The 24,352-nt window shown below is 51.2% G+C and overlaps 1 protein-coding gene across 1 annotated transcript in view; it reads right to left on the bottom strand.

Annotated features, from left to right (window-relative positions):
• The window catches only part of GAD1 (glutamate decarboxylase 1), a 205,502-nt gene extending 181,364 nt beyond the window's left edge, over positions 1-24,138 (bottom strand). Inside the window, exons 1-2 of the mRNA XM_086956108.1 lie at positions 23,701-24,138; positions 19,821-19,968 (exon numbers count right to left, since the gene is read on the bottom strand). Coding sequence (XP_086812234.1) covers positions 19,821-19,890 — 70 coding nt within the window. The 5' untranslated portion in view covers positions 19,891-19,968; positions 23,701-24,138. The remainder of the gene's footprint in view (positions 1-19,820; positions 19,969-23,700) is intronic.
• Between the last annotated feature and the right edge of the window lie 214 nt (positions 24,139-24,352).

Below are 24,352 nucleotides of genomic sequence, written 5' to 3'. Positions count from 1 at the left end.
CCTTGTGCGACCAGTGCGTCACTCTTCCGGGGGCCCCCACCTACGCTCCCTGCACAGGGCCACCATGAGCCTAGAGCCGGCCCTGACGAGGCCGTTATCTATACTTACAGGTCCAAGAAAACTCTTCCACTGGTTGCGTTTAAGACGCATTTTCATGTGAAGAATTCCGGCATTTTTTAGCCCATCTAACCGCAACGACACACGAGTCACGTCCAAGTGCCATGTTCAGTTTCCGCTCCATCCAGTCCGTGTCCTGAGGAGAACCCATACTAATATTGTGGTTCGAAACGCGTTGACCCCAAGCCTGGGAAAAAGAAGAAGGGTGCCACTAGGGTCGTTCAAAACTTAAAACATTCTGTTATCCCCAGTGTTGCAATCCTATAACTCACTTCCTGATCCCCGGCCTAGTAAGACAGGCAGGCAGTGCCAATAAACTGTTTGTCCGCTTGTCTTCCTGTACCTAATACGAAGGACTGGTTCCTAGCGTGAATTAATTGTTAGGTATCTGATTAAATTGTCTTTGGTGTTGTTTCTTAACAAATGATAGTATTGATTGTAAGGATTTTGCACATTTGTATATATTATGCACATTTTATGTGTCTGTATTTATTTTTCACTGTTTGATAACTGTCTGTTTGATGATATATGTAAATCAAATGAGAAAAGTTTTGCTAAAAATATATAAAAATACTTAAATAAAATAGTTGATCCCCCAGAACTGACAGGCTGGGTGGTATCGAAAATTCGAAAGTAAATCTGTCTGGCTACTTTGTTGTGTATATTTGAGTGGTCCAAGCCAGCGCAGCTACAGGACCCAAACCTTCTTCCTTGCCCAGCCACTAATACTCAGCACATGTGTACACCTATGCTTGTGTGCATGTGACAAAACCGATTCCTTCGACCTCCCCCCACGTTTGTGTTTTACTACGAGTTATAGGAAGTGGGGCTCTGGAACCTTAGTGTCAGTGTATGGTACTTGAACCGGTGTTGCTGAAGATCACTTGTGCAGGCCTGCCGGGCGGGTGGCGCCGCACTGGTGTGCATTGAGGTATAGTACACCTTGTTGTGCTAAAAGCAACGAAACTGGCAGCGCGCTTCAGAAGGTCTCCGCTGCTCGCACGTTAAAGAAAGCCACATGGGGCACACGTCACCACCGGTATCACTCACAGTGAACAGAGCTTGTCATAGGCACCCCCTGTCATCGGCTCCAATGTGTGGCAAGTCTGTTTGTAGCACAGTGGAGCTGTGCCACACAACCCCAGCTACATGGCCTATCATCGCTGAGGTCTTTTGCACCAACCCCACTGAATGTTTTGATTTTTTCTGCATTCAGTCCATCAATTGTATGTCTTTTGCTTTCTCGTACTAAGTATGCCAGGTATGCCCAGACGTGGGTCCTGGGCTCACTGTGCGACTGGAATCAAGCTATCCTGGCTAAAGAGGGGTGAAACCCCGAAACCAGTCCTAGGATGCTTGTTTCCGGTCCAGGGAGTACCTGGCTTGGCAGTTCGGGCTGGACTTTTCCCATGAGGCACAGGGTCAAGAATGATTTGCCTATGGCCAGGTCTAAACTGGGGTGGCAGGGTGAGCAAAAGAATGATGGATTTAACCCAGATCTCTTGACTGGGGGTGAATATTTTGATTTGTTTTGCATTCCGTCCATCAATTGTGTGTCTTTTGCTTACTTGTGTGTCTTTTGCTTTCTTGCCCTAAGTGCGCAAGGTATGCCCAGACGTGGGTCCCGAGCTCACTGTGCCACTGGAATCAAGCTATCCTGGCTGAAGAGGAGTGAAACCCCGAAACCGGTCCTAGGATGCTTGTTTCCAGTCCAGAGAGGACCTAGCTTGGCAGTTCGGGCTGGAGTGTTCCCATGAGGCACAGGGTCAAGACTGATTTGCATATGGCCTGGTCTAAACTGGGGTGGCATGGTGAGCAAAATAATTATGTATTTAACCCAGATCTCTTGACTGGGGGTGAATGTTTTGATTTGTTCTGCATTCTTTCCATCAATTGTGTGTCTTTTGCTTTCTCACCCCACATCCAGCCACCTCCATTCGTGTCACCCTCCCCACCACCACGACCCCTGAAGACGTTGCACAATTCCTTCGATCAGGGGTCGCCAACCCCATCCGTATTTTGTTACAAACATTATTAAGAGACAAACACATTATTTTTACTATTCCACAAACAGGAACCCTTAATAGTTGCAGCGTTATTTTCACATGTTGATGCATACCTAACCTAGACATCAATTTCCTACCTCTGTCTAGACATGTTCTTGCGTATCCCAATTTATGTTCTTAAGTGAGATCATGATTGGTTCCTTTGATGTCTCCCCGGTCCAGGCCCAGCTTTTCTGTCCAATGACCTATGGTGGGTCCATCCTTAGGAAAGGACCCCCCTCATACCCTCTTGGGGGTGTACATGTGCAAGGGGCCTATCTGCCCTGTGGGATACCTACCTCGGGCTCCCCTTACACCCATCACTTCTACCCCCTCCAAGGGCCAGTGATAGTCCCATGCTCATTGCGCATGTGCAGGTGGGTGGCCCGATGAATCAGATGCCAGTGATCGCTTGCAACCCACTACACCCCTGGATCCTCCATTTGACCCCTTGCCAGCACCCCTTGAGAGGGGCGGGTGACCCAGCTGTCGTGCAAAATGTAAGAAAAGGTAGTGCCTAATTGATCCCCCAATCATGACCTCACCCACAAGGCCACTTGACAAAATATGACAGTAGCACTCAACCAAAAGAAAAAAGGTTAGTTACCAACAAGACAAGCAAGCCACAACACTTCCACCAACAAAACAGCTTATACCTATATGCTTTGGGGAAGGTGGGCGGGTCAAACAAGATACTGCTGGCACTGTGGTAGCAGTGGGAGCAGCTTCCTTGCGAGACGGCAGCCGGGAATGAAAAGACCCGACCACCACCTTGCACTCCATTTTATGGGCGGGGTTTTGCGGTCCAATCTGATGCGTGCCCCGAAAGCACACCGGGTGCCTACAGGTCACAGACCCACCAGCGTCCAATCACTGGCCATATTGTTGGGCGGCAGGGCAATGAGCAGCTGAACAAGCCTCAACCCCTCCCCCCAATGCCGGCACAGTGAAACTGCCATGCGTGCAGCTCCCCCAAGCTGGGGGAGCCTTAGCCAATTGCAAAGCAGATGAGGAAAGAGATAGGGCAACATGCAGGAGAATTTAAAAAAGTGAGACTGGAGACAACAGGATGTGGAATGGGCACATTGTCCCCAAAATATGAAATTATAAACCAGCACAGCCATTTAAAGTGCCTTGTGCTATGGTGTGACTGGTTGACAGTTGGGGATGTGTTATCAATAGTTGTAATATGGTACTTGGCCTTTTTTCCCCTGTGAATTTTTAACTTGGGTGAGTCCGCATACAGGGCATTAAGACGCCCAAAGGGCCTCCTATGGAGCCGTATTGCACGGTCCTATACAGCAACTCTTAGTCATTTGAGTACTAGAATGGGCTAGCATGCAGTATGGACAGGTTAAATACCCTAAAATAAGGGTGTCCAGTGTATCTCCACGAGGGCTGGATCCATGCTACAATTTGTAGCTGACCATTGAAAATTAAAGTAAGTCACATTTGTCTTCATAGTAGTAGCTGTGTTGTATGTGGATAAATTGAATATCTGGCCTGGATTCATCTCTCCTGGACACCCCCAATCCACCTTGTTCTTATAGCTACAAGGGCTGTGCAGGCACCTTTTTCCTATATTTAATGTGGATACTTATCTAGGGTGACCAGATTTTGAAAACTAACAAACACTGGCAAAACCAACAGGCGTGGGATTAATTTGTTAACGCATGCATCATTAGCACACAAGAGTGAGATAAACAGGAGTAAGCCAGCTATACCACAGAGGTTATGAAGCTGTTAATTAGTCTCTCTTGTAATTCAATGCAAACACTCAAGTGAAAGTGGAAAGATAACACTAGGTGAGTGATCAATACTTCACTTGACAGAGCCAAGACATGTGTGAAAAAGTCTTAAGCCAATGGCTGAAGAAAGCCAATGGTTGAAAGGGGTGGATGCAAAATCCAACCTATTACTGTTGATAGCAATTGATCTGTTTGACAGCTCTGATGTCATAACATAGACCTAAAAACTGGGACAGTCCACAAACCTAGAAGTAGGACTACTATTTTGCAGTGACTGCAGGACCAAGAAAGATTTGATTGACGGCACTCGGCATCATAGAAAATACAGACAATTGAGCATGCAACTGCTGCAGACAGTATTATGTGTATTAAGTTGCTTTCTGATTAAGTCTACTAGCTAATCCTGCACTGGAACACATGAAAACATAACTCTGTATTCATTTGACTCTCTCTGAAAACCTGTGTGACAAATGTACTGAAATTTGCTAGGATGATGAAAAACCAGGCCTGTCCCATAAATACAGGATGTTAAGTCAGTCCAAACTTTGATTAAACACAAGATGGACACACTGGCACATTGGACCTATGCATTCAGTGGATACATCTGAGTTTGGCTCCCTAGTCACAGTTTCAGGTTACAGATCCATTCAACTGTTGATCCTTCAAGTATGCCTCATCAAGGCCTGAGGAAATATAAGTGCCAACCTGATTGAATTCCACTGGCTCCCCAAGATGACCCACACCTTCTTTAAAACCAGCTGCATCGTACTCAAAACATCACAACTGGAGTCTCTGCCTATTCAGCTAGCAAGTTTACCATCTCATGTGGCTTGTGAGACACCCGCAGCCAAACCACCATCGGACTGGCAACAAAGTGCCCAAAAATTTAAGACAAGGTAACAGGCCTTCTCCATTTATGCACCCAGGATCTGTATCAACATTCCTGTATCCATCACGACCGCCCTATTCCTGCTCCAGTTCAGGAAAGAGCTGAAGACACTACATCAAAATATTCCAGTGTTGCTCTTAGGATCCAGCTATCCGTTCAATCACATGTTGATTGTATCTTGGTCTGTGATTCTGTACAGCACACCATTAACTCCCTGATAAAATCATGTTATACAAATATCACAAACATAAAACCATCTGCAATCTATTGCTAACACCAAGATACTCTCTGGGGTGACAGCGTGCTGTACAAATAGCATGTTATTACATAAATTGTTCCAGAACAAGGCATCTACCACACAGATGTCTAATGTAGGTCCGGGCGGACCAGATACATGACACATTTTCAAGGTAGCCAAGGAGTGTGCAAAAGATTTAAAGAGGCTCTCCCCTTCATGGGGAGAGCTGCGGTCCAACGGAGGGGACGGGTCGTGGTCGCCCGTCCTTCTGGGTTAGGGCGGTGCAGATTGGCCGCCACAACGAGTGCTTCCGGGGCAGGCGTGTGGGTACCCGATCCTATCTAAGAAGCCGAGTCGGGCAGGCAAGTCTCTGCTGCCTGCCTGCCCCAAGACGATCGCTAAGGACTCTCCTCACACTGCACAGTCATTTGGACACAACAGCCTTGGGGGCCCCCACCACCCCTGGATTTGATTCTTACACAGGGGCGGCTGGTGACATTTGACAGTGGTGGGGAGTAAACTAATTTGCATATTGCACGGCAGCGAGTGAGCGTGCCCGAACCTCCTTAAGGGGGATTTGGGGAGGTCACAGTTAGCCATTTTTTTTGCTATGCTTTATTGTGTGCGAAGTGCCCAGCCAGTAACTGTGTGGTGTCATTCCTCTAGGAGTATTGTATAGGAATATCTCCTATACAACAAATGGTTAGGTAAACAAATGTAATTAAACTATGGAGAATGTGAGGGAGTCACAGATTCTTTGCTAGCGCATCAATATAAAAAAAAAAGTTCAAAGAATGCCCCAAACACAAAACATTAAAACAAATAGACTAGATTACAGTGGTGAAATTATGCACTGACATTTGGACCAAACAATTGATACAAAATGGGGTTTTTGCACTGGTCCCCGCTGTGCCATTTTCTTTTATTTACTTTAAGCCATATTGCACAGTGCGAGTGCTGTTTTACATGTCTAAAAACATTGCATTGCATAGGCAAAACGTCTTGGCTTTGCCAGTGCTTGTTTCCCATTTCCAGCTCTGGTTAAAAGAGAGACCTAGAAATAGTCAAATGCATTTTGTTGTTGGCCAAACAGCAAGATAAGTGTCATATGACTTATCGCCACCTGCTCGTGCCTCCATGCAAAAAAGGGGAGCTTGAGCTGCTTCTGCTGCACCTGTGAAGTGCCTTAATGAAGGTCTGAAAACGTTTTAATATAGAAACACCAGCATGTTTCCATCCATCCGTTTCCCACTCATGCTTTTTTAATTCCCCACAATCTCTCTTCATTTCCCGCTTTTATTTTCGCATTGTTCCCTTCCTTTTTTCCCTTCACTGCCATTGTTCCCTCCCTCTTTTCATTCCCTTTCCCTCTTATCTATGTCTTTTCTCTTCCTTTACACGTTTCTTTTAACACTCGAGATTTCCGTTGATTTTTTTCCGTTTATATGGCTACCCAGGATTGGCTGGGGGGGGCACCATGACTGCTCGCCCAGTCGCCCTGTCCTCTCTCTAAGGGGAACTGCACAGGGGAAACAATCTGCGCATGCGCAGGCTAGTTTCTGCCCAAAAATCCACTTGCGCAGCTGCAGCAGGCCCAGCTTCCTCCCCCCCACCCCTGCACACTCCGGAAAAGTCGGGTGTCTCCCGGATGCCCGGCTGGTGCGATTATTTTAATATTTGTATTTGTATTTTTGTGACGACGCGGTGGGTTTATGGGGCTGAGTAGGGCTACGCCCCTACGCCCCAATGGACTCACCGCGCCTGTTCTTACAGCCTCCCCGGGAGCAACGCAGGTTATCGAGTATTCCCACCCGCCATCCCAAACATCTAGGGTTTTTCTGGGGTTTTATGATGGAGTTGTGCTTTCTTGGCTTGAGCGTGTTATTATTCGTATTTAGGTTTGGTCATTGATAGGTTTTTGACTATAATCAGTCTTCTGCACTATGGTTGTTTGCAGTAACAGTAATTTGCTATTTTGTTTGACTTACATTTTTTGCTTCCTTCTGTAAATTGTCGTATTTATGTTGGCGGGTGAGGTCAAGATTGGGGACACACTTAGGTTCCTTTTTCGCCATCCTGTTTTACCAAATTTGACATCGGCATTCATGGACCCTCCAAATGGTGCGGCCACCAGGTCGGAAGGAGCTGGCAGGGGCGCAGGGGGATTCTGGGCGGTTGCTGACGCGGTCCTTTACCTAGCAGCCACCCGCACATGGGCAGTTGTACATAACCTAGCACTGGCCCTTGGGGGGTGACAAACCTGGGTGTAGGGTGTGCCCCGCGGCAGGTATACTAAGGGCAGCCGGGCCTCCTGCATAAGTTTATTCGATGACATAGGAGCCCTCTCCATGGGGACGGACGGGAGAGGGAAAGGGGACTCACCCTATATGGAGGGCCCCAAAGGGGTAAAAGAAGGGACAGAGCAAGTCTTGATCTCACTCGGAATCGTCACTGAATAATTTGCTTGGTTACACAGGAACAGACTACTTATGCTTAGGTGATTCACATGTATTAGAAGTGATGTTAAGGCTAGGATACCAAAGATGTAACAAAAATTTAAATAATGTGGTTACTGTGTAAAAAGTTATACAGTGTGGTTTTTAATTTTGTTAATAAATACGGCCTGGGGTCTTACGACCCCTATCCCATAGAAATACCACAGTGGTTTTGCTTGCATTTTGTGTCTTGATGTTGTGGTTATGGTAAGTAAGCACTTGCAGGGGCCATCGGTGACTCCCTTACCATATTCTATTTAGATTCGTTGTAAGTAAATGTGTCTTATGTGGATAGCCTGAAAATGTACCATTTGGAGTAGATCCTGCACATAACAAATTCCCCTTGAATAATAATAATATATAGGACACCCCTTTTACAGAACTGTGGCTCCTATTAGTGTGACACTGAATGCATTGTCCTTGAAACTGAAGGGGTGTGGGAGGGAGAGGCCTTCAACATATTCTGCGTGGTGACCCAGACACTTTGCATTAAGCCACATGAAGGCAAGAAGGAGGTTAACACAGAGACACAATGCCCGACACATCTATCTCAAACTTTCCAGCAACAATAATATCTCAAAGTGTTGTATATTTTGAACAATGTTTCATACAATCCTTGAGTACTTGTAAATAAATACCCCCCACTGAACACCCCAAGAGATCAAAATATCTGAAAGACAAATTTATGTTACATCATTGTATATAACAGAAAATCCCAACATTAAAAAAAATATATGTTTACACCATCCGTGCACATAGTAGGTAGTTTCAAAAGAGTGTTATTAACCCCTTCGATGCTGATGACGAGCTCAGCTCGTCATCAGCCACGGGGGGCGTGTGCGGATGACGATCTTACACGGCTTTTAGAAAAAAGCCGCGTAGGGAAAAAATTACCGCCGCAGCGAAGCGGTTAAGGAACCGTCTAAGATAGTCCCCTCTAGCTGAGACCATTGAATGAAAAACTACTGATTGGATTTAACCGGTGGTCCACAAATAAATTGTCCTTTTCAATCTTCGCGGAGGACTTCTCCTACTATGTGGTCACATAGTAAAAAAAAATCTTTGCTGTAGGGATTTTTTTGTATCCATGTCCCTCATAGTATCTGCTTGTGAGTCCCATCTCCAGGCCTTCCCATGACGAGATGTGACCCTTCACATCCTTATCCCAGGGGATTTCTACGTCTTCATACTAGGGGCTTCCTCCTGCTCGTCGCAGGGCCTCCTGCTGCTGCCTGGTTCCTAGGAGTTTCCTGGTGCCTCAGTCACAGGGAGTTTCTGTTGTCTCGTTTCCATGTGCCTCCTGCTGCCTGGTCCTCAGACATTCGTGCTCCCTCGTCTCAGGAGTTACTGCTGCCTCGTCCCAAGGGGGTTTGTGTTTCTTCGACCCTCTGCTGCCCCATCCCAGGGGAGCTTCGCTCTCTTGTCTCCAAGAATGTCAGGCTATCTAATTCCTGGGGTCCTTGTGACCTCACACCTAGGTTTTCATGCTACCTAATCTCCTGAGGTGCCATGGCAACTCGCCCGAGGGCTATAGTGGTCTCATCTCCTAAGTTGCCCAGTTGCCTCCGCCACTGAGATGTTCTTCTTCAACACAAGCTGGGTGCTACTTCCTTATCTACAGAGGTGGCCCGCAGCCTCATCCTCTGGGGTGCCCTGCTGCCTCGTATTCAGGATGCCCTGCTGCCTCATCCTCAGGGTTCCCTGCTGTCTTGTCCTCAGGGATGCCCTGCTGCCTCGTACTCAGTGTGCCCTGCTGCCTCGTCCTCAGAGAGCCCTGCTTCCTCGTTGTCAGGAGTGCCCTTCTGCCTCATCTTCGGGGTGCCCTACTGCCTCATCCTGAGGGGTGCCCTGCTGCCTCGTTTAGGGGTGCCCGTTTGCCTCCTCTTCAGGGGTGCCCTAATACTTCATCTCCAAGGGTGTCCTGCTGCCTTGTCTTCAGGGGTGCCCTGCTGCTTCTCATCAGGGTTGCCCTGCTGCCTCGTCCTCAGAGCGCTCTGCTTCATCGTCGACAGGAGTGGCCTGCTGCTGCATCTTCAGGGTGCCCTACTGCGTCATCCTGAGGGGAGCCCTCCTGCCTCGTTCAGGGGTGCCATAATGCCTCATCCTCAGGGGTGCTCTGCTGCCTCGTCTTCAGCGGTGCCCAAATGCCTCATCTTCAGGGGTGTCCTAATGCCTCATCCTCAGGGGTGCCCTGCTGCCTCGTCTTCAGGGGTGCCCTGCTGCCTCGTCCTCAGGGTTCCCTGCTGTCTCATCCTCATGGGTGCTCTGCTGCCTCATCTTCAGGGGTGCCCTGCTGCCTCGTTCTCAGGGTGCCATGCTGCCTCATTCTCAGGGGTGCCCTGCTGCCTCGTCCTCAGGGTTCCCTGCTGTCTCATCCTCATGGGTGCCCTGCTGACTCGTTCTCAGGGTGCCATGCTGCCTCATCCTCAGGGGTGCCCTGCTGACTCGTTCTCAGGGTGCCATGCTGCCTCATCCTCAGGGGTGCCCTGCTGCCTCGTCCTCAGGGTGCCATGCTGCCTGGTTCTCAGGGTGCTCTGCTGCCTCGTCCTCGGGGTGCCCTACTGCCTCATCCTCAGTATGCCATGCTGCCTCGTCCTCTGGGGTGCCCTACTGCCTCACCCTCAGTATGCCATGATTCCTCGTTCTCAGGGTGCCCTACTGCCTCGTTCTGAGGGGAGCCCTGCAGACTTGTCCTCAGGGATGCCATGCTGTCTTGTGCTTGGGGATACCCTGCTACCTCGTCTTCGGGGGTGTCCTGCTGCCTCATCCTCAGGGATGCCATGATGCCCAGTCCTCAAAGTGCCATGCCGCCTAGTCCACAGCACGAATTTCTGCCTCGACCTCGGAGTGCTCTGCTGCCTCATCCTCAGGGATGTCTTGGAGCCTTGACCTCAGGAGTGCCCTCTGGCTCATCCTCATGAATGCCCAGCCGCCTCTTTCTCATGGGCACCCTGCTGCCTCGTCCGTAGGGTGCCATGCTGCCGCATTCTCGGGGTGCTCTGCTGCCTCAGCTTCAGGGGTGCCCTGCTGCGTCATCCTCAGAGTACCATCCTGCCTTGTCCTCGGGGTACCATCCTGCCATGTCCTCAGGGATGTCCTGCTGCTTCATCCTTAAGAATGCCCCACTGCCTCATCCTCATGGGTGCCGTGCTGCCTCGTCCTCAATGCTTCGATGGAAGTCAGTATGCATGCGAATACAAAATTATACATAAACATGTTATTAGCAATCAACTGTACAGTATGCGCATGTAAAAGAAGAGATGTGCAGATTAAAAAACTCATCCTTGAGGCTTCAGCTCTTGCTGCCTTTTCACCTGGTCATAAATGCACTATCTCTGTAGATGCAAGCCAACATGGTCCTGGAGTAGTCCTTTGTCAATGGATCAATGGCAAAGAAAACACTATAGGTTTCTCCTCCAGGACACTGACAACTGCTGAGAGTAACTATAGTACCATTGAAAGAGAGGCACTAGCCTGCTCATGGGCAGTAGAGAAATTTAGAACATTTATTTGGGGCACACATTTTGAGATCTGCTCAGACCTTAAAACATTAATCCATTTACTCAACTTGAATGGCACGGGCAAGACTTCTGCCAGACTTGTCCGTATTCTTTCAGGTTTACATGAACACAAATTCCTCATAAAATACATTCCTGGTGGACGCAATGTCAGGGCAGACTGTCTGTCTAGACTTCCTTTGGGTGATGATTCAACTTCCTCCAGGTTTGATGATATAGAGTGTGTTGTGGCATCTATTGAAGATTTCATTGAAAATATGTCTCGTATTACTCAAGAGGATTGGATTAAGGTGTCAGAGGAAGACTCAATTCTTTTGGCAGTCAAGAACATGATTGTTTCTGGCTGGCCAAAGGAGCGCTCTCTACCTGCGCAATCCTTTGCTCAGGTGAATGAGGAGCTCTCTATCGTTGAAGGTTTACTCATGCGAGGTGATCTTGCTGTTCCTCCTGTTCTCTTCACTCAAAAGGTTTTAATATAGCACACGAAGGTCATCTTGGTGTAGGTGTCACATCCAGAAGACAAAGAACATTTTTGGTGGCCTGGATTGGAAAGAGATGTCTCAAATTGGATTAACTTGTGCCAAACCTGTCTTTTGTCTGATAAGCACTGGAAAACTAGTAAAGTTCCTTTACATAATGTGCCTGTACCAGAAGGAGCATGGTCCAAGTTAGCTTTGGACTTTGCAGGACCATTTGAAGTTTTGTCCAGTGATAAGAAATACATTATTGTATTAATTGATTATTTTTCAAAGTGAGTAGAGTTCGAATGTTGTTCTTCTCCCAATACCTCATCTGTAATCAGTTTTCTAACAAGAGTTTTTCTTTTGGAAGGTTTTCCCAGGGAACTGGTCACAGATAATGGTTCTCACTTCACCTCAATTTCAATGGACAATTTTCTTTCTGCTCATGACATTAAACATTTGAGAGTGGCATTATATTCCCCTTCCTCAAATGGTCTTGTGGAGCGGATGAATAGATTCATAAAGTCTTCTTCACAAATGAAAGGTGATGAGACGTCTTGGTGTAAAGCTGAAGTTGCTTTATTTAAGATAGAAGGCGAACACCACTGGAGTGCATCCTGACTCCTCGAAGCACGAACAGGCAATGACTGTTTAGCCGTTCATGCCTCCATGGAAGTCAGTCTGCACGCAAATACAAAATTATACATAAACATGTTATTAGCAATCAACTGAACAGCATGCACATGTAAAAGAAGAGATGAGCATGCCAGAACAAAGAGACAGCATGCATTATTCAATTAGCATGCACGAGGAAATGAGTGTGCACAGAAAACATTCACATGTGCATGAAAACTTTCTCATGCGCATGAACAGGATTCACTCATTACAATACCCCATTGGCTCGTCTTCTGGATGCCCTGCTGCCTCGTCTTCAGTGGTGCCATGCTGCCTTGTCTTCAGGAGTGCCCTGCTGCCTCATTCTCAGGGTTGACCTGCTGCCTCGTCCTTGGGGTGCCATTCTGCCTCATCCTCAGGGTGCCATGCTGCCTCATGCTCAGGGGTGCCCTGCTGCCTGGTCCTCAGGGTGCACTGCTGCCTAATCCTCAGGGGTGCATTGCTGCCTCATCCTAAGGGTGCCCTGCTGCCTCGTCCTCAGTATGCTATGCTGCTTTATTCTCATGGTGCCCTACTTTCTCAGGGGTGTCCTGCAGCCTTGTCCTCAGGGTGGCATGCTGCCTCGTCCTCAGGGCGTTCTGCAGCCTAGTCCTCAGGGATGCCCTGCTGCCTCCTCATGGTGACCTGCTGCCTCGTCCTCAGGGATGTCCTGCAGCCTTGTCCTCAGTATGCCCTGATGCCTCGTTCTCAGGAGTATCCTGCAGCCTTGTCCTCAGGTTGGCGTGCTGCCTCATCCTCGGGGTGTCCTATAACCTTGTCATTAGAGATGGCCTGCTGCCACGTGCTCGGTGTTGCCCTTCTGCCTCGTCCTCAGAGTGTTCTACTGCAATATCCTTAGCGATGTCCTGCAGCGTTGTCCTGAGAGTAGCATTCTGCTTCGTCCTCAGGGTGTCCTGCAGCCTTGTCCTCAGGGATGCCCTGCTGTCTCGTGCTCGGGGATGCCCTGCTGCCTCGTCCTCAGAGTGCTCTGCTGCCTCATCCTAAGGGATGTCCTGCAGCCTTGTCCAGAGGGTGGCATGCCACCTCGTCCTCAGGGTGTCCTGCAGCAGCCTCGTCCTCAGGGATGCCCTGATGCCTCATCCTCAGAGTGACCTGCTGCCTCATCCTCAGTATGCCCTGCTGCCTCGTTCTCAGGGGTGTCCTGCAGCTTTGTCCTCAGGGTGGCGTGCCGCCTCATCCTCAGGGTGTCCTGCAGCCTTGTCATCAGGGATGGCCTGCTGCCTCGTTCATGGGGTTGCCCTGCTGCCTCGTCCTCAGAGTGACCTGCTGCCTCATCCTCAGTATGCCCTGCTGCCTCGTTCTCAGGGGTGTCCTGCAGCTTTGTCCTCAGGGTGGCGTGCCGCCTCATCCTCAGGGTGTCCTGCAGCCTTGTCATCAGGGATGGCCTGCTGCCTCGTTCATGGGGTTGCCCTGCTATCTCGTCCTCAGAGTGTTCTGCTGCCTCATCCTCGGGGATGTCCTGCAGCGTTTCCCTGAGGGTGGCGTGCTGCGTCGTCCTCAGGGTGTCCTGCAGCCTTGTCCTAGGGGATGGCCTGCTGCCTTGTGCTCGGGGATGCCCTGCTGCCTCGTCCTCAGAGTGCTCTGCTGCCTCATCCTCGGGGATGTCCTGCAGCGTTTCCCTGAGGGTGGCGTGCTGCGTCGTCCTCAGGGTGTCCTGCAGCCTTGTCCTAGGGGATGGCCTGCTGCCTTGTGCTCGGGGATGCCCTGCTGCCTCGTCCTCAGAGTGCTCTGCTGCCTCATCCTCGGGGATGTCCTGCAGCGTTTCCCTGAGGGTGGCGTGCTGCGTCGTCCTCAGGGTGTCCTGCAGCCTTGTCCTAGGGGATGGCCTGCTGCCTTGTGCTCGGGGATGCCCTGCTGCCTCGTCCTCAGAGTGCTCTGCTGCCTCATCCTCGGGGATGTCCTGCAGCGTTTCCCTGAGGGTGGCGTGCTGCGTCGTCCTCAGGGTGTCCTGCAGCCTTGTCCTAGGGGATGGCCTGCTGCCTTGTGCTCGGGGATGCCCTGCTGCCTCGTCCTCAGAGTGCTCTGCTGCCTCATCCTCAGGAATATCCTGCAGCCTTGTCCTCAGGGTGGCATGCAGCCTCGTCCTCGGGGTGGGCTGCAACCTTGTCCTCATGAATGGCCTGGTGGCTTGTGCTCGGGGATGCCTTGCTGCCTCATCCACAGAGTGCTCTGCTGCCTCATCCTCAGGAATATCCTGCAGCCTTGTCCTCAGGGTGGCATGCAGCCTCGTCCTCGGGGTGGGCTGCAACCTTGTCCTCATGAATGGCCTGGTGGCTTGTGCTCGGGGATGCCTTGCTGCCTCATCCACAGGAATATCCTGCAGCCTTGTCCTCAGGGTGGCATGCTGCCTCGTTCTCGGGGCGCCATGCTGCCTCAGTCTCGGGGATGTCCCGCCTCTTTGTCCTCGGAGGTGCCCTGCTGCCTCATCCTTGGGAAGTGTCCTCTGAATCATCCTCATGCGTGCCCTGCTACCTCGTCCTCATGGGAGCCCTGCTGCCTCGTCTTCGGGGTGCCATGCTGCCTCATTCTCAGGGTGCCATGCTGTCTCAGTTTCGGCGTGCCTTACTGCTGCGCCCTCTGCAGTGCCCTGCTGCCTTGTCCTCTGAAGTGCCCTGCAGGCTCGTCCTCGACCTCAGAGTACCATCCTGACTCATCCTCATGGGAGCCGTGCAGCCTTGTCCTCAGGGGTGCCCTGCTGCTTCGTCCTCAGGAATACCCCGCTGCCTTGACCTCAGGGGTGCACTGCTGTCTCGTCCTCTGGAGTGCCGTGCTGCCTCGTCCTCTGGGATACACCGCTGCCTCCTCCTCTTGGGTGCCCTGCTGCCTCGTCTTCAGTGGTGCCCTGCTGCCTCGTCCTCTGGGATACCCCGCTGCCTCGTGCTCTTGCGTGCCCTGTTGCCTCAGCCTGTGAGGTTATCTTCTTGTTGTCATGGTGTTCAGAATGTTGGGGTGGAATCCCTTGAGGGGGATCCACGTGGAGGGTTCGATGGTTTTGTCAGTTGGAAGCTCGGGAGCTGATGGTGGATCTCAGAGGTCAGCCATCAGCTCATCCCCAGGGGTGCCTAATTCCCGAATGCACTGCCCCACGATCCCCAGGGTGTTCTGCTGCCTCTTTATCATAGGTGCCCCGCTTCTTCAGCCCCTAGGGTGTCCCCAGCGTAGTCGACAGATGTCATGCTCTCTCATTTCTGCAGTATCGTCCTATTAGCTAAGCTCTGGGGTGCCCTGGAGTGTCAGCCGGGGCTCTCCCTGGTACTGTCCGCACGGGGCTCGGGCAATGAGGCTCGCCAAGTGCAGGAGGAGCACGCTTACTCAGCGCCGCTCTGCTGTAGGCCGCACTTCCGTCAGGTAAGGGACTGCCTGGGCGGTGACTCCGGTGCTGGTCTCTGTGCCTACACACGGCTGCTGCCTCCTATCCCAGGCTGTGGGACTCTTGCTTGAATATTACCAAAAACTTCGGGAAGAACACAGCCTTCGGGGACTTCTGTTTATATGTCACTGCCAGCTTCGGGAGACCTCTATGTTGATACTCGGAGCCTCTGGAGAACCGGAAGTTGAACTCCTCGCGGGAGAACGGACACCCGTGTGGTCCGGATGTTGCCCTCCTTACAACAGGCAGTCTCTGGGGAGTAAATGTTGTTAAACCTCACACAAGATGCTGACGTCATTTGGAGACTGCTGTTGGAGACTGGTGGTGGCCTTTCAAGTGGAGTCACTCAAAGCCTCTGGGGACAGGCAGCGTGCAATTTTTCTCACTGGTGAGCTTTTGACAGCCTGCGCAGGGACTCCTAAGATACCGCCAGCTCCCAGAGACCCTATGTTGACACTTGGCAGCCTCTGGACACGCGCACGCTGACCTTCATGAGAAACTGACACCCTCTTGGGGCCGGATGTTGACCTTCAAGCACGAGACACTGGCAGCCTGTGGGGACCTGACGATGGGCACCACATGACATCTTGCCACCTTTAGGAGACCATGACAGTGACCTATCGCGAGACACTAACCGCCAGTGAAACCCGGAAGTTGGCTTCTGCGCTTCAGATACGGACAGCTCACAGTCCGAAGGTCCCTCCTCTGTGTGCGTGGATCCAGTGGGTATGGCATAAGAGCTGCACTAGGCCCGCTGTCATCCCCGAGGGGCCGCCGTACTCTGGTCCTGCTGGAATGTCCACAAGCAGAACTCTAGCTACGTCACAAAGAGCACGGGCCACACGTAACACACGCATACGTACGTAAGTCTGGAGGCATGGAAATGAAAGAAACACCCCAGAGTCGCACTAGAAGCAGTGAACGTGGCGTTTCATCTGAGGGAAAGGGTGGACTGGAGTTGTGTTTGGGTATGTCTTCACAGAAGTAAATTCAGGAACAAAGTTTCCAGTTGAATAAGTAAGTTTATTTATCAACAGGACCCAGGACAGGTTGCAGTAAGATGCACTACCAGTCTTCAAATGATGCCTACTAACATTCTACAACATGGCATTCTCAAAATAGAACATTAATGATTACAACATTCCTAAGTATTCCTTAAAGTAACAATGCTAATAAAATACTTTACTTTACTATATATTACAGGGGGGGGGGGGGTATGGGGCGTTGTTTGAGCCGGTCCTCAACCTCTCTTTACCTCTCGTTGCCCGGCCAAGCCACATTTTCCAAAGAAGGTGCATACAAGGCGCTTGTGTGCCCAGCTCCCTTGTTCCATCTTTTGTTATGTTATGTTAATTATTCTTATATAGCGCTGGTTCACCATCAGATATCTTTGCGCTTTGGTACTGGTTCTTGGCTCCTGTCTTCCCGCTTCCGTTGTGTTGGTGGCTGGCTACTGTCCTGCTCCCTTGTTCCATCTTTTGGTACTGCCTTGTTCCCTTGACTCCTGGTTTGTTCCTGTCTTTCCTCTTCCGTGTTGCTTGTGGATGGCACCTACCTTGCTCTCTTGTTCTTGTGCCATCTTTCGGTACTGCCTTGTACCCTTGGCTCCTGCTTTGTTCATGTCTTTTCTCTTCAGTTTTTGTTTATGACTGGCTACTGCCCTGCACCCTTGTTCTGGTCCCAACTCTCTGTACTGCCTTGTTCCCCAGGCTTGTTCCTGTCTTAGTCACATCAGGGCAACAGGACCCCCCACCCCACAACAAAGCATGCATCCCGCAAATAACACACTAAACACCAGTGTTAGATTGGGAAAAATTGCTTGTGACTGGCACCTGCCCTGCTCCCTAGTTCCCTGGTCCCATCTTTTAAGACTGCCTTGTTCCCTTGGCTCTTGGATGTCTGCTGCTCCACTCCATTGTTGTTGGTTGCTGGCTCTACGCCGGCCTGCTCCCTTGGTCCTGACTGGCCCCTCCCGGAAACCTTGGCTCCCGACTGCCTGCTGCCTCTTTGGTTTTGGTTCCTGGCTGTCTGCTGGGACTTTTTTTTCGTATTTTCTGGTTCGCTACTACGACCCTACTCCCTTGCTCTTGTTTTCTGGCACTCTTTGTGCCTTTTTCATTTCCCCTACTGCCCCACCGCCTTCTCTCACCCTCCATGTACATGCTTTTACCGTCGCCCATGGAGAAAGCTCTGGTAGAACCCCGCCAGGGACGGGGATGGAACAGACACCGAGATGGCAGAAGGCGTGGAGGGACCACACACGACAACAAGGGAGAGGCTTGTGGGCATACACACCCAGAGCAGGTCACCTGGACTCGGTAGACGAAGCACCCCTCATCTTCATCAGTTGTATGTCTTTTGGTGCTTTCCTTATTTGGCGCCCCACAGACACTTAAGCCTTTCCACCCCACAACCCCCGAATCTATGTTTTGATTCATTTCTAGGGTAAGCATCAGGTGGAACGAAGAGTTGTTCTCCGAGGAACGGTTGAACCGGAAAACGATATATCATTCTTAAGCCAAAGAGCGGAGGCCTGGGGCGAAGAACTTCAACCCTTCATGGCCAGAGTGCCAGAAAGGAAGTGGGCGTGAAAATTAAAACCTAGAAGTACGAATAACCCCCAGAGTCAGCAACCGAATGCCTCCCTTTTAAAAATAATTACGCCTCACAGTGTGAGCAACGGCATGTTAAAAATGAATATAAGGCGTCGCTAAGAGGCAGAAGACATGCGTTTTTCTTAAGAAAGAAGACATCTATGAGGTAGAAAAGGGAACGAATGAGCTAAACGCTTCCTACTTAGAAATGCGGTCTTCTAGAAGTCACGAATTGAACTCTGGGCAAAGAAGCCCCAGACCTCCATCCTTCCGAGTCGGGTAAGCAGAGTACTATAAACTGGGCAATAATAATATCAATTCTCAACAAACGGCGCTTTGAAGCGGCAATATTGTGGTACGAAGCGCTACAAAGACAAGTTGAGCGAGAGCGTGGCGGGTGTGTTAAGGGAGAGGGAAGCCAGGGTATGAATGGTTTTATGGGGTCGATATGAGCGCACGACCCTATCTAAACTGACGGATGGAAATGAAAAAAGGCAGAAGCCGGGGAGTGTACAAAGGGTGCAGGAGGCGTGAGGGGTGGAGGAAAAGAGCGGGATAGTGACAGGCTCGCAGAGGAGGCCTGACACCGCAGCCAGCCTCCAGCCCCGGAGAGCCAGATAAAACCAGACAGCAGAGACAGCGCGACATTCATCACTGCGATACTCTGAGCAGCGCTAACAAAAACACAAATCCAGGCTTTCCTGCAGCACCCTGCATTTCAACACGACCCCCTTGCCTGTCTGTGGGAATTTAGTAACTAACATACCACACAGTCAAACAAAAACAAACACTCCCAAATTCAAATATATAAATACATCGCTGAGGTTTTGTGTGTTCAAAATTGTGTTTCAGTTCCATTTCAAACATCTTTTACTCAAAGTGATCATAGCCGAATACGAAAAATATCTGTGCATGCCTTCAAAACGTGGTCTGAGTCTCCCCCCCCCCCCCCCCCAGCCCTTTTCTCGTTCCAGAAATAATCAAAGTAATGACTCCCCTCTTCAAGCCTCATAGCTTCTGCCTCCCTTGCAGGGTAGAATCCATTCCTCGCTTTGCTGTGCCTACCAGGCATGCCTCCCTTTCTGCTCCCCTCCCTGTCTCTGGAGATTATGTCATCCGTTTGTGTGTGTGTGGGGGGGGGGGGGGGGTCTTCTAAATCGACTAGCCACAGCTATCAAGCGATTACACAGTCTGTCTTTCCAGAACCCTCTCCTCTGCCTGCGCCCGACACTTCAGTCATTCAGCACAAATCTGCAGCAATTATGGGGGCCGCGTTGTCAAACCCGACCCCCAACACACATCTTTAAATAGATTAGTGATATAAAAGAGGCATTTAATGGCTCGTAGATCTGAATAAACGTTAAAAAAATGTGGGCAACTTTATTCGCCCCTCAAATCGTTTTAATTCCGTTATATATATTTAAGAGTTCACCTGCACGATTTCGTTTTACATCGAAAATATCTCTGCTGATTATAGAACATATCAAATATAGGGTTCGCCTGGAGGTGCATTTTAGCCGAAGATAGATATGGGGGTGTCTTTTGCGAAAGAGAGGTCGATGGGTGCACCTTGCCCATGCAGCTTTCCCCACCTCTCGGAGTCTAATGCCGCTCCCCACCCCAGGGCCCGCGCTACGCATCTCCAGCGCTAGAGGGCAGCGCACACCTACTTGTGGGCCGGAGGTTGCTCGGATTGGTGTCCGGGCCGGCGCCGGAGGAGGAGGGCGCGGGAGACGCCATGGGCCCTCTCTGGTCTTCGAAGCGCTCACTGGTCCAATGTCCGTCTCCTCCACAGACTGCTGGCAAGTGAATAATGTACTGCACGGATAGAAAAAAATACATAAAATCCGTTGTAAATATTTTGTATCGTGTGTGAGAAAAAAACAAATCACAGACGATCTTCAAAGAGTGGATGTTGGCGTGTGGTGCTGAGAGGGGGCAGTAGTGTCAAGAGGCACTTGCGGTCTTCAGTGTGGTAAAGCGAACTGCGCCATGCCATCTTTAGGTCTGGTAATGGGGCCATGCACCCCTTCCTGTGCTTCAGACAGAGCCGAGGGCCACGGCGTGTGAGGGCACCTGAGCCGAGCATGGCGCGGGAGGGTGTCTGGGAGCAGCAGACCGCGCAGTCTGAGCTAATGACACCGGGTAACGAGCCGTGTCCCTCCGAGCCGGTGTGGGCAGCAGTGCCTTATCTGCCACAGAGGCACCGAGCCCGGAGCAGACGGCCTCTGCACAGGCACAGAAGCACCGAGGCAGGCTGCCTCTACACAGGCACAGACGCACTGTCATGGGCAACCGCTGCACAGAAGCACCGGCCCCTGCACAGGCTGCCTCTATACAGGCACACACGCGCAGGGACAAACTGCCTCTACACAGGCACACAAGCGCCGACCCTACTCACGCTGCCGTTCACACAGGCACAGACGAACTGGTACGGGTAGCCTCTACACAGGTACAGAAGCACCAGCCCTTTACAGGCTGCTTCTACACAGGCACAGAAGCACCGGCCCCTGCACAGACAGCCTCTACACAGGCACAAAAGCACCGACCCCTGCACAGGCTGCCTCTACACAGGCACAGAGGCACCGGCAGAGCATAGACTGCTTCGACACAGGCACACAAGCGCAGGGACAAACTGCCTCTACACAGGCACAGAAGCGCCGACCCTACTCACGCTGCCTTTCACACAGGCACAGACGAACTGGCACAGGTAGCCTCTACACAGGTACAGAAGCCCCGGCCCCTGCACAGTCTGCCTTTACACAGGCACAGAAGCACCGTCCCTACACAGTCTGCGTTTACACAGGCAGAGAAGCCCCGGCTCCTGCACATGCTGCTTCTACACAGGCACAGAAGCACCGACCCCTGCACAGGCTGCCTCTACACAGGCACAGAGGCACCGGCAGAGCATAGGCTGCTTCTACACAGGCACAGAAGCACCAGCCCCTGCACAGGCGGCCTCTACACAGGCAGAGAAACACGGCCCCTGCACAGGCTGCCTCTACACAAGCACAGAGGCACCGGCACAGCATAGGCTGCTTCTACACAGGCACAGAAGCACCAGCCCCTGCACAGGCAGAGAAACGCCGGCCCTGATAAGGCTGCCTCTACACAGGCAGAGAAACACCGGACCCTGCACAGACTGCCTCTACACAGGTACAGAAGCACCAGCCCCTGCACAGGCGGCCTCTACACAGGCACAAAGGCAGCGGCACAGGATAGGCTGCTTCTATAGAGGCACAGAAGCACCGTGACAGGATGCCTTTCCTCAGGCCCCGACGCACCGACCCCAGCACAGGTTGCCTCTACACAGGAACAAGAGCACGAGGTGCCTTTACACATGCACAGGAGCACCGCGACAGTCTGCCTCTTCACAGGCACAGAATCACATGTGCGGGCTGCCTAGGCACAGAAGAGCACGGACACAGCCTTTACATAGGCACAAAAGCACAGGCATGCTGCACTTACACAGGCACATCTTTAACATAGGCACCAGCAGCCTCTTACACAGCTCTTAAACAGATACATACTTTGCAAAGGCAGAGCAGCACCAAGGTCGGGGACAGCAGCCTTCACACGGTGAACACCGCCGGGGCTGGCAGGCTTACACGGGCAGCCCTCGTGGATCTGCCACGTACCTTTTAATGGCAGGTGCTGTCCGGTGCTGAGCACCTGCGCTTTTGAAATGGAGAGCACCTGCACTCCTCAGCACTGCTCCAGGACACTTAATGGGAGAGTACCAGCACTTCTCAGGAGCAAACAGGTACTCTGCACTGTGAGTACCTGCACTTTTACATTTCCATTGAAAGCACTGCTACAATACAAAAGAGCAGTTACACAAGCACGGCTTCACACAGACACAAAACAGCGAGATCGATACGAAGAAACCTGTAAATAGGTAATGGCCTTTACACAGGCAGAGAAGCAAAGTCCTCGGACGAGCAGCCTTTACACAAGCACTGTGGCACCATTCCAATCCGAGCGCCCTTTACATAGCTAGAGCCTTTACACGGGCACAGCATCACAAACGTGTCGCGAGCTGCCTTTACACACACAGCCTTCACACATGCACAGACTTTCACAAACCCAACGCCGTGCCCGCGCGAGCTTCCTTTACACACACAACCTTCACACATGCATAGGCTTTACACGAGCCCAACTCCCTGCCGGGCGAGCTTCCTTTACACACACAACCTTCACACATGCATAGGCTTTACACGAGCCCAACTCCCTGCCGGGCGAGCTTCCTTTACACACACAACCTTCACACATGCACAGACTTTCACAAACCCAACGCCCTGCTGGGCGAGCTTCCTTTACACACACAACCTTCACACCTGCCCAGCCTTTACACAAGCTCAACGCCCTGCCGGGCGAGCTTCCTTTACACTCGCAACCTTCACACATTAACAGCCTTACACGAGCCCAACTCCCTGCCGGGCGAGCTTCCTTTACACACACAACCTTCACACATGCATAGGCTTTACACGAGCCCAACTCCCTGCCGGGCGAGCTTCCTTTACACACACAATCTTCACACATGCACAGACTTTCACAAACCCAACGCCCTGCTGGGCGAGCTTCCTTTACACACACAACCTTCACACCTGCCAAGCCTTTACACAAGCCCAACGCCCTGCCGGGCGAGCTTCCTTTACACTCGCAACCTTCACACATTTACAACCTTTACACCAACACACCACCACGAGCCTGGTATACGGACCATTACATTACACCCCCGCACCTGCCTATCCTGACAAAACACGGGGGGTGGGGTGAAGGAGGGCGCAGTTTTTCACACTTATGCCCGAGTACACCTCCTATTTACGAAACGGATCGCTTCACGTGGCACCTGCGTCGTCTCAATACTCATCAAACTCACACAAAAAACGATTGTGTCTTTGAAAAACACCCATCAATAACTCACAGGGTAAATAGGTGTGCACCCATGCCTTTCAACAGCCCCATAGTGCACTTCGGTGCCATAACACAGCCATTGCAACGACACGAAATATCGATTCACTCTTAACAAACTGCCTTGACACCCGGGCGAGGCACGGGCGCCGTGGACGCGCCAGTCTTTACAAGCCCCTGATGAGGAAGGCAACGCCACCTCACGCTCTGCTTGCAGACACGTCCGTTCAAGGAAATTCGTTTCCTCTGACGAAGGTTTCGTTGCGACATCGGAGGTGCGTGCAGATCGGTACCACTTGTTTCTTATTTAAGGTGTTCCAAAATAAAGACACAACCGCTGCTACATAAATGAAATAATTGTAACAAAAATATTTCGATCATTCAGCAGCATCGCATGCAAAAAAAATAATTTACAAAAATCATTAAAAAAACAACGTCATTTAACGTAATACCATCTGTTCGGCTGCTTGGTGTGGTGTAACAGGTTATATGCAATGAAATGGGTGACTGGCTTCCATTCTCACACTTCTATAAATTACTAATCCAGTCCGCTTCCACAAAATGCCCCTCTCTCAGCAGCGACATGGAGTCCAGTTGAGTCCATCCGAGCCCTGGAGAACACCAGCAGAGACTTACCGGTGTCCAATGGAGTCCGAGCCCGGCTGCACTCAGTCCAACAGCCAAAGAGAGATGAAGAGGAAGCGCGCAGCCCAGACCATGGAGAGCGCCTTTGAAACTCCCGGGGTCGGCTGTCAATACCAATGTGACGCAGAAAGCAGCCTCATAGCGCCTTTTCTAGATGACTTTTAGCGCTGCCTTTTTGTGGGAAGCCTGAATAGGCAGTTAATCTGCTCCGACGCAGGCGTGAGTCACAGGTACACCCCCTCCGGTCCAACATGGAGGGCTGGGGAGTGTCGACCAGGAGGGCACTGGCTCGGCGTGGGCGCCGGGGGGCCGGGGCTGTCTTCGCGTAGCTGGTGTGACTCATGCATAAGGGCTGGGGGTCGCCTCGGGGCTCTAGAGGCCGATCACGAGTTCCGATCACGGAGAGGCACCCCGGAAAGTGGAGAGAGTGAGAGCGTGCACAGCCCCCACCACCAGCATTAGCGCTGAGAGAGCAGCCCACCTCTAAAAGCGCATCATCGCCACGTTGGCGGCGCCCACCAGGGACTTCGCGGGCGATTGCCCATTTCCATGTTAATCGAGCCGTCACCTTTTTTTATGTGCCCGCCTTCACACCTGACGTGGGCAGACGCACTTGGGCGAGTGTTGTCTAACTTTGTCAATA

The sequence above is a fragment of the Lissotriton vulgaris genome, chromosome 2_1 (genome assembly GCF_964263255.1).
Source record: "Lissotriton vulgaris chromosome 2_1, aLisVul1.2, whole genome shotgun sequence".
Classification (NCBI taxonomy): Eukaryota; Metazoa; Chordata; class Amphibia; order Caudata; family Salamandridae; genus Lissotriton; species Lissotriton vulgaris.
The sequence above is the reverse complement of the archived record's forward strand: the minus strand, read 5'-3'. Positions and strand labels throughout refer to the sequence as shown.